The 10,345-nt window shown below is 32.6% G+C and overlaps 1 protein-coding gene across 1 annotated transcript; it reads right to left on the reverse strand.

The window, feature by feature from the left end:
- Window positions 1-4,926: 4,926 nt before the first annotated feature.
- On the reverse strand, window positions 4,927-6,856 carry LOC127837852 (uncharacterized). The gene is made up of 3 exons (XM_052365266.1): window positions 6,482-6,856; window positions 5,860-6,299; window positions 4,927-5,184 (listed from the first exon to the last, which is right to left on the reverse strand). Exons 1-3 carry the CDS (start codon window positions 6,708-6,710, stop codon window positions 5,020-5,022), a joined length of 834 nt encoding a protein of 277 aa, XP_052221226.1. The 5' UTR covers window positions 6,711-6,856; the 3' UTR covers window positions 4,927-5,019.
- Between the last annotated feature and the right edge of the window lie 3,489 nt (window positions 6,857-10,345).

Consider the following 10,345-nt stretch of genomic DNA (forward strand, 5'->3'; position numbering starts at 1 on the left):
CGAGTGGTCTAAGCGATAGACTTTTACTCCAGGGGTCAGTGGTTCGAGCCCATCCGATTCGTTTAAAAAACACGCAATTGTACATGTAAGTGTTATAACCGCTGTTGTTTCGAAATTGCATGAGATAATTTTAGAATTAATGATATATTGAGGAAGTCATTTATAGAAATGATACTTATTATTTAACATTTCTATTGTTTAATCGTGGTTAGAAACAACTGCTTAAAGAAGCACGTGTGTTATGTGTTCGTCTTATCTATTTAAAGTATATAATATCACATGTGTAACGTTGGGCATATGACTTCTTTCTTTAGTATTTAAATATGAAGGAGACTATTAAAACTACAATTGAATAAACTTGGCCAACAAATATTCAATGCGGTTATTATTATACTTAAAAATGACTTAAGGCAATAGTTTTATTAATTAGCATAAGATGGGAACAGGAAGATGATGTGTTATAACGCAAACAATGAAAGGATGAGTTAGATTGCACAAGTTAGATGTATATTTCACCGGACATACATTTTTATAATGTATGGTAGATTAACGTGTAGGTTTATATAAAATATTTAATTGATTGCAATTCTTTGTTCAGGTAACGGTATTTAAATGAGCCATAATTATTGTATTATTAGACATGTAGTAGTAACTTCAAGTTATTTTAGTAGATTATAATTAGAAACTTATACAAATCCCCATGTTTCACTTTAAAAAATACTCACAAATTTCTCGTGCATTATATGAATCAGTTCTTCGTTGATTTAACAGCTTTCCAATCAAATAGCTGATTTTAAAATGAGTTAACCGATCAAATGTGTCGTTTCGACATGGATGTGCCAAAAAGGAGCATTTTTACATCAGCATGTGATCACCTATTTGAAGGGAACGTTAATAAATATATATTTAAACTATATTTGTTTCTTTACAGGTAACTAATTCATATTTTATGTGTACGATTACTTCTCACAAATAACGGTTTCATATTCTGCATTTCATTTTGCTTTTTTATGTGTATGTCTGCCTGTGTGTCTGTCTGTGAGTCTGTCTGTGTGTGTGTGTCTGTTTGTGTGTATGTGTGTGTGTCTGTATGTGTGTGTATGTGTGTTCGCGTGTGTCTGTTTGTATGTATGTGTGTGCGTGTGTCTGTTTGTGTGCATGTCTGTGTGTGTATCTGTTTATGTGTATGTCTGTGTGTCTGCCTGTGTGTCTGTATCTCTGTGTGTCTATTCTGTTTGTGTGTGTGTTGTGTGCGTGTGTGTCTGTGTGTCTGTCTGTGCGTGTGTCTGTGTGTCTGTCTGTGTGTATGTATGTCTGTATGTGTGTCTGTCTGTCAGTCTGTCTGTGTGTGTTTGTCTGTTTGTGTGTATGTCTGTGTGTATGTATGTGTGTCTGTATGTGACCAACGAAAGGCGGTTAATAATTTAAATGTTAAATAAAAACATTATGCTTAAGTGAACTATAAATTCAAACGTTAAAATGCCAATTGAATGGCTGTTAACAAGAAAACAATTTCGAACGCAACACTTTCGACGGAGCTCTACGCTGCAAAGCATCAATAACTGTCTATATTTTTTATCATACTCGCACACGTTTGTTTCTTTAAGGCGGCCTCGAAATACAGCCCATGAATGAAAACCAAAACTTTGTATAATTGCTTATTTGAATTTGACGATCCGATGTTTAAAATGCACATTTTGAACAAAAAGTGTCTGTATTATTTTATTAAGCAAACACAAATATAACAAATCCATGAATTAGATTTAAGAAATTACTTTGATAGTATGATTGGCGGATAGACATCTTTCAAAAATGAACACAAACAAGAAAGCAATTTTCTGCATTTTAAATCCAAACCAATTTATTATGTTTTATTAATGCATTTTGTTTAACATGATTCTAGATCTTTATGGTATTTATTCATAAAGTACGTGTAAACTTCTACTATAAAATAGTTCTAAAAGTAATTGGTGAATAAGACATATAAAAAGTTCACGTCTTTAAACCAAATCCAAATCTTGACCATGTAAATGAATACTTTATTGAATATTGGTTGAACACTATTCATTCGACATCTTGGTTTAACCTGAACCTTATTTTACTCTGAACTTGTTTGTAAATGGAAAATTTGGACGAAGATACACAATTGCATATTTTGGACACATTGTGCTAGATCCATGGATCCCATCAAAACTAGAAAATGTAAGGGCACAATTCTAAAGAAAAGTAAAGAAATTTTTTTTCTCTAAATAATTATGCATAGCCATGTTTACCGTGCTTTAAATATTTAACGTGTGTATTGCAGATATTTGCATGCCCAAGCAAATAATGCATTCAATCCAGATATACATTTAATTTAAAAACAAATAAAACGTTTAACCTTTGAACTAGACTCTTATCCGCAAGATTTCTTGCTCTTGTTTTACCAACTATTTGACTGATCCATTACCACGATCAACCATTCATGATTGGTATTGTAGGTTGAAGTAATTCACGCTTATGTAAATAAACGGAATGTTTATCAGCTCATTATTAAAACATGTAATAGATTTATATGTGCGTTTACTAACGAAAATAATCATGTATAACAGCCAACGTATCGACTTATCTTAAACAATGTGGGATCTAATAAAATTAGAAAAAGACGGAATAAATTATACTATCTAACTGGTCAATAAACGCCCAATTTAATTTTGACATTATTTCAATTGTAAACAACGTGATTTGCATCTTATTGAATTGTTACTGCTCCTATCGCCGCGTTCGAATGCGACGGAAATAAATGCGCATTCAAAGAAGCAACGTGTGCTTCGGTTGACTTCCAGAGTATTTCTAGACATGACTTGACAAGAACAGCCACGCATACATGCGTTGTTACCTCGGACCCATGAACAGCGTAACTGACTGTTCAAACCTTGTGATGTGCATACGGCTCGTTACGTCTGTCGCGCATTCAATATCAATGTAAAACTAATAATCTAATATAGGATAAAACAAAACCGATCAATCATAAACCGAATACAACATCTTGAAGCCAGAATATATAGTAATGATAAGTTTTAAATGGTATTCATTGACGTCCACTGGATATAATTTGTTCCGGAAGTTCCAGTCGTTATATTGTTTTCGGAAGCATAACACAAGGGTGGCACGTGCAACATATACTTCTTACCTTCAAGCTCGTATCTTGATTTTTCATTATACAAAAATAGACGTTTTTAAGTAAGCACTAATGTGACATAAGTAAATAAGCAGTATTGGAAGTTGAAAAGGCAAACGCAGTATCAATATCACTAGAAATTCATTGACCATGATCATCAATATTAATGAATATAAATAATATATGTAAAGATTGTTTAAGCCTAAACTGAGGTAAGTGCTTCCTTGTTAATATGCATATAATAAACTGTGTGTTTAATTTTCTAACATTTTTTAAGTTAATTGAAAATACATGTATGTGTTATCAGTTGTTATTGATATATCATTTTTCTTACAGATATCAATTTAGTTTACCCAACTTAAAAAATAAATAAAATGTTATTAATCCCGTAAACTCAAACAATAACATAAACGGTACACTTGTTTCAGAATGTGGTTAGCTATAAATATATTCGAGTAGTTATTGTAACTAGTCTAAACATATTGTAAAAGTAATTGTTCATTATATGTTCGATTTGCATGGTAAAAACTGCTACACATACTGTGCTTAATACGTGCATGTAAAGGTGCCATTCAGGAAAAAGGTAGAATGTGAACATTGAAATATACTTTATAAAACACAGGTATTCGTCAATCTTCATTTGTTATGGTTTGAATGCCTTATATATTTTTATATGTCTGAGATTAATGTAGAAATCTATACAGATGGTAATGTCAATGCAGGTTTATCTTGGACAGCCGCAAGGGGATTAGCCTATTCAAGAAATGGGTGAGTCAAATAACTGGTGAAAACACTTAAACACGTGAACAAATACGACAAAACTGGCAGAGACCTTAAGTTTGGCACGCCCTATTTCGACCCCCAATTCGCACATCAATGTGTCCGTGGTACATAGCTTTGAGAATCTAATATATTCATAAAACATTACATATATGCACAAAACTGACTTTCATACATCGATGGCGCGATAAAAAGTGACTTTAAATTGTTTCTCGGCTGGTACCAAATATGCAAAAAAATCAGCAATTTCATGTGGGGTGCCCACTTGCTATTTATTTATATATTTAATATATATTTTTTATTATATTTTTATTGTATATTTTATTATATATTTTTTAATATTTATATATATATTTATATATGTGTTACCTAGTATATAAACAACTACTTTTTTGTGTTATATACTTAATTCATATAACTGAATAAGTGGTAAAAACATTACGCAACACTTAGTCCTAGGGGCATATTAAGATTCTAGCGAAGAACTCAGTTCTGTATACACAAGCAATGACTTTGAACTCTGACATAAAATAGATCATCAGGGTTTGTGTAAAAGTGAACTTAAACGTTTATAAGAGTTTTTTTAATGCACTTTTGTATTTTAATTTTTTATTTTGTTGTAAACGTGTGTTTTATATAAAATGATATATTCTTTTTCATTTATATTTAGAAAGTTTGAAATATTTGTCGGAAATGCCCCCGCCACCACACAATTATCGCATGTTGCTGGTAACGGTTATTTCTCTGGCGTTTTGTATTGATATATTTCATGATTATGTACTTACTTAAATGCCACACTTACACAAATAATATTCTTTGAACTATATGATTAAAAGTTGGTAAACGAGAACGAACAACGACGCGTTTGTTCGAACTGGCACTTCATTACAAAGAAATACGAGATGTGTGTGGTAAACAAACACAAGGTTCAAATTATTGTTACCGGGGAGATAAACAAACCAGAAATTTAGACAACGACATGCGTATTGGGTTCAAACGGGTAGTTTATTTTACCCGAAAATCTTTTTTAAAGTTTTAATCATACAACATTGATATATTTATATAAAAAAGGGACACAGTCAGCAAGTAAGCTCAGGCTTCTTGGTGCAAGAAAACAAACGTCTCAGCCATTTTCCAATCCTGGCCGCCACACTTTGCTTCTTGTTGGCCTTCGCCGCGGTCATAGAGTTGTCTCCCGTGGCCAGTATCGGGTCAAAGATGGCGGACTCTTTCACATCAGAAACCTGTAATATGGTCAAGATATACTTATTTTTACTTATACATTAACATAATCAAATATTATCATAAATTTTAAATTAAAAAATGTTCATGATATGTTATTTTCTATACGTGGAAGTTTAACCATAGATAATAATTTGTAAACTAAATCATAAATATTGTATAACCTGATAAACATTTACTAAAAGTTGAAAATTGCTCCACAACGCGTTGTCAAATACATTTTAGCCTTGCCCATAGCTTGGTTAATGGGCACATAACTCTGGTAAAAGGTTATTACTGAATATGACATTTTTGTTGTAAACATTTGCACTTCATGGTCATTTAAAGTTTCAAATCAATCACTTGAGAAATGTAGATTAGATCTCTCTACCAATATTATATGGAGTCAGACAAACCGACCGACATATGGAATAATCGTTAAAATTCTTTTTTTCAATCAAATACCTTTCGATGACTTTCGACTCGATTTATAATATGTGACAGTTTATTTATTGTACTTAAAATATAATATTACTTAAAATATAATATGTTTGTATAGCCATAAACGTATTGAACAGAATATTATGTTGAGATGTATAACATACATGAATTTCACATCCATAAATGGTTAGGCATGAGCAAGCATTTATTCTAGTTTTTATAAACTTAATTGCGCGTGCAATATCACCAGTACTTACCATATCAGTTACTTTCCTGCGGATGTTTCCTTTCTGATCGCCCGCTGCAGACGATTGTATCAACGTCGAGAACTTTGTTTTCAGAGCAGTAATGAACATTTCTCTGTCGTCGTCGGTACGATAGCCGGCGTGAGTAGATCCGTTGTCCGACACTCGCGTTTCTTCTTTTGTCTGAGTGTATTTGACCTTTTCCGAAACCGGTTCAAATGGAGCTCTCAGAGCTTCTTGAATGGTCACATGCGGGTAATACCCTAGCATCAGGGCTTCGAAGCTTAGTGTTGGCTCTTCTGAACTATGCTTTACCGGCGACGGCGGTTGTGATTGCACGTGACATATGCTATGCCTGGCATGTGTTATTGTGTCGACTAAAATATCGTCGATTTTCAACCCAGAATAGGGCAAAAGGTGGTCGAATTTCGTCGGCGCTGTATATTCTTTACCTGTGAATATATACACAAATTTAAAAACGTATAAAAAAGACCAGTGTTTTAATTGCTATCGCTAATTATTATCAGAGCACATATATTTGAAAAATGTATTATTCAAAACGTATATCTGTGATAATATGTAATAAATGTAACGGCAATATATACTAGCTAACATGAAATATGTCATAATATACCGGTTATTAAATAACGCTCCAATTCCGATCTGCACAAAGTGTAGTAATTATGGAAGCCAAATCCAGCAACATATTCATTAAAAGTGATGCCTCGATTTTTCTGTATTTTGATTTCGTGATAAATTTTCTCCCTCGCTTCCTGCGCATATTTCGCCTGCATATCTCGAAGTTGCTGAAGCCTGATTGTCGGCTCTTCAGATAGATTTTTAATTTCAAATAAATATTCCATTGTGTTTTTTTAGCGTCCTTCTTGCTCAATACTTCGTTTGCGACTGATCGGCGTGTCCTTGACGCTAACGTCATCAATATGCACTTCCGGTGACGTCATAAGTGTATAAGACGTAATGAACGTCATTGATATCAGATTGATCTAATATTTGTAGTCCATGATAATATGATTATAGGTGCTACCTAATTTACGGGCAAAAGCTTTTTAAGTTTTTTTGATAACTATGTATTTTTAATAAATATATTGACATGATTGTGTTCAAAATATTATAATTGTTGCAATAATTAAGTAATGCATCCAAAAAAATCAATCTTAAAACAAGTTACATGTTCCAAGCTTAAAGATCTAGCATCTTATATTTTTTTGTTTTCTAGCCACAGGAATTTATAGCTGGTTCGGTGTCTGTGGTATAGTGGATGGGGTGTCTGCTAACTGGCTTAGTCACTGGGAGGTCTCTGTATTGATCTCATAAGTGGGAGCATTCTTTAGATAACCCTAAAGACATACTATGGCGTACCATTTGGGTTGAAAGTCAAGAAGACCTACAAGTTAAAAAGAGAAATGTACGTCAAAGTGCAATAATTGTACGTCGACATAAATATAAAATACACTTCGAAGTATATATTTGTACGTCAAAGTACAATTTGTACTTCGACATACATGTTTGTACTTCGACGTACACATTTTTTGAACAGCCAATCAAAACACTAGTCTCTTGAGCCGCTTTTCCTTCAGATTTATTCATAATAAATGTTTAAAATCTCTTTTTTAATTGAGGACAAAATGAATAAAAATATCAGAATGGCAAAAAAACAACACAGAAGTTTCAAGTATTTAATGCATTGAAATAGATTATATAAAAATTTGAAGAAGATTCAATTGTTACCTTTTTAAAATTAAAATTATTCAGCATATTGTGAGTATTTATTGATCATGCGGGGTGGAGTATCACGACCGTCCAGTGCATTACTGTGTAGGAAATTCCCAACGGTAACCAAACAGTTACCAAGCATTAACAGGATAAATAATGTATTATAACCTCTCCGTTGGTCGTATTTTGTGATAACCATAACTTGCATAAGTCAGAGGTTAATTCCGCCACGCCTCGCACAATATCTATGAGTTAGCGGTCGATAGTCGCATAATTTGGTATAAATTATAATAATAATAATGTTTAATAAATACGCACAATATCTATGAGGAAGCGGTCAATAGTCGCATAATTTGGTATAAATAATAATAATAGTTATGTTCAATGTCAAATATCTCTAAAAGCAACAGATGTAAGGTGTCTTCTGATTGGCTAACACTCAAGGGTCGGTGAAAACTGTACGTCGGAGTACATTTCTCGTTCTACCTAGTAGGTCTTGTAGACTTTCGACGTCATGGTACGCCATATAGACACTAAGTACTGGTCCTACCCAGGAACCAGTTTGTTTCATCAAATGTCTCAATTCAACTTGACAGCTTGCTAAAGCAGTTGCATTTAGCATACAGTACATGTGATGTGTCAAATCAATTTTGATTGACAAATTTCAGGGCTCGAATTTAACTTTTCTTTCTACTAGCAAAACATTGCGAGCAGCTTAAATACCAGCTTGCAAAATCAAAAACATTCTCGCAAATTTTGCTGGAAACATAAATAAAAGAAAGTTTGGACATTAGTTTAGTACTATTCAAACAAAATAAAATATGACATCAACCACAAGTTTTGGTATTATATATGAAGTTCTTTTTCCCACTTTTTCACTGTTTTCGTGGAAGAATTTAATTTCCGTTTTTTTTCTCTCAACTCAGCGCTTAACTTTGCTTTATATTTCTTATTGTTATTTCAATCTGTGGGAAAAAAGAATCTAGTAAATTTTCGCATCAACTACATGACTGTTCAGGTTTTTTGTCTTTTATAGTGAACATGTGTGGATAATTGACTGTTTCATGTTCTTGTACCAATACCATCCGCATATATGTACTATAAGTATACCAGTCTACATACAAGGTTCGAGCTTCCGCATATGGGTATTCGGCCGTTCTATTAATTGACCTGCGGTTTAGCGTTCACAACGTCGAGCACATTTAGCAATGTAACTTTTTTTTAATTATTTCTTCATTCGCAAAAAAAATCTAGTGGCTTTAAACTTAACTCGCAATCTGTATTTTTCACTCGCATTTTGCGAGTGTGCGAGTGTTAATTTCGAGCCCTGAATTTGACAGGATTTTTTTTAATCCAATAAGTTTTAGACTGCCTAATAACACACACTACGTATTGAAAGCCATACCTGGAGCTTTCGTCTGTATACCACTGACTTCATCAGAAGAATGATTTCTACTGTTGGGAAACGTTAACACCACTAATTGTCTTCTTATTTATTATCAATGTATAATTATGTGTAACAGCAAAACAACATACTTGTTTCGCAATTAAAATATTTAATAAATACAGGTATCTTGCAGGTTTCTAATTTTCTTTCGCAAACTTTTGTTGAATAGTTGAAATTGTGTCGCCACTAAAAAACTAGCCATTTTGTAGCAATTCTAAAATCACAGTCTAAAATGCATACACTTAGCTCTACAGTTACAATTTGAATGCAAATATTAGAATGCATCATGTTATATCATCCATATTTTTTTATTTAAACATTCAAATAACACATAATACAGTTCATATATAAAAAGATATGTGGTATTGTGTGGATATACAAAACACTTCACATCATTAATTTGCACATAAAATAATAGTTACAAAATAAGTAAAACTCATCAACCTACATTTCAAGAATATTTACGTATATGAAATTACAAAGTGGTGTTATTGTATTACCTTTTACAAAATTAAAATTGCTGGTTTTGCACTAGCCATAAAACATTTATCATGGATTAGCAAGTAACAACCAATTTTATTTTATTAATTACACAATAGAACGGAAATCATATTAATTGCATTATGCATTTACTAAACAAGCTATTTGCTACTGTTTAGAATTACACTATCTTACTAAAAATGATCACTGGTACTTAGTGCTTTTACATACTTGTGGTAAGTTTTGTATTACTAGTTTGACAATAATCGGCAGACACTTGTCGATATACAGACAAAATTTGCTTGGAAACTTTTCGTATTTTTTCAGCATTAATTGCCTTCAAATTGTTAATTTAACAACCCTTTGACATTATTTGCACATCTGATCTTATTATACCATAGCTGATTTTTGTTTATAGATAGACATATATAGACTTTTCAAAGTTCTATAAAAGTTCACACATGTTCCATCCAAGTTAACAAACAGAACCAATAAAGATCACCACAGATAATAACTGTGTGTATAGCTTGGAAATTTTGATAGTTCGGGAATCCCTCCTTTGTTGATTTCTGTAAACCAAAACTGTCAGTTTTGCTGGATATAATGGCTTGTATAATGCCCAGCTCTTGCCTTGGCAGAACAGCTTCTAAAAACGGAAAACCAACAAATATCTTAAAATTTGATCAATAATGCAGACAATTTACAAATGTCTTGTTTTTTGTTGATTTCGAATCTGGAAGATATTTTACGTAAGATTGTGGTACGAAAATTCCAACGGTATCGGATTTTGTGGTTTTAGGCCTAAACTATTTATAGTGATATGTAACCTTTTTGAAT

The sequence above is a fragment of the Dreissena polymorpha genome, chromosome 7, assembly GCF_020536995.1.
Source record: "Dreissena polymorpha isolate Duluth1 chromosome 7, UMN_Dpol_1.0, whole genome shotgun sequence".
Classification (NCBI taxonomy): domain Eukaryota; kingdom Metazoa; phylum Mollusca; class Bivalvia; order Myida; family Dreissenidae; genus Dreissena; species Dreissena polymorpha.

Excerpts from the sequence above, each read along its gene's own strand:
- LOC127837852 (XM_052365266.1), bottom strand. The coding sequence starts at position 6,710 with ATGGAATATTTATTTGAAATTAAAAATCTATCTGAAGAGCCGACAATC. Across the intron at positions 6,300-6,481 it reads GGAGCGTTATTTAATAACCG|GTAAAGAATATACAGCGCCG; the intron begins GTATATTATGAC and ends ATATATTCACAG. Across the intron at positions 5,185-5,859 it reads GCAGGAAAGTAACTGATATG|GTTTCTGATGTGAAAGAGTC; the intron begins GTAAGTACTGGT and ends ACCATATTACAG.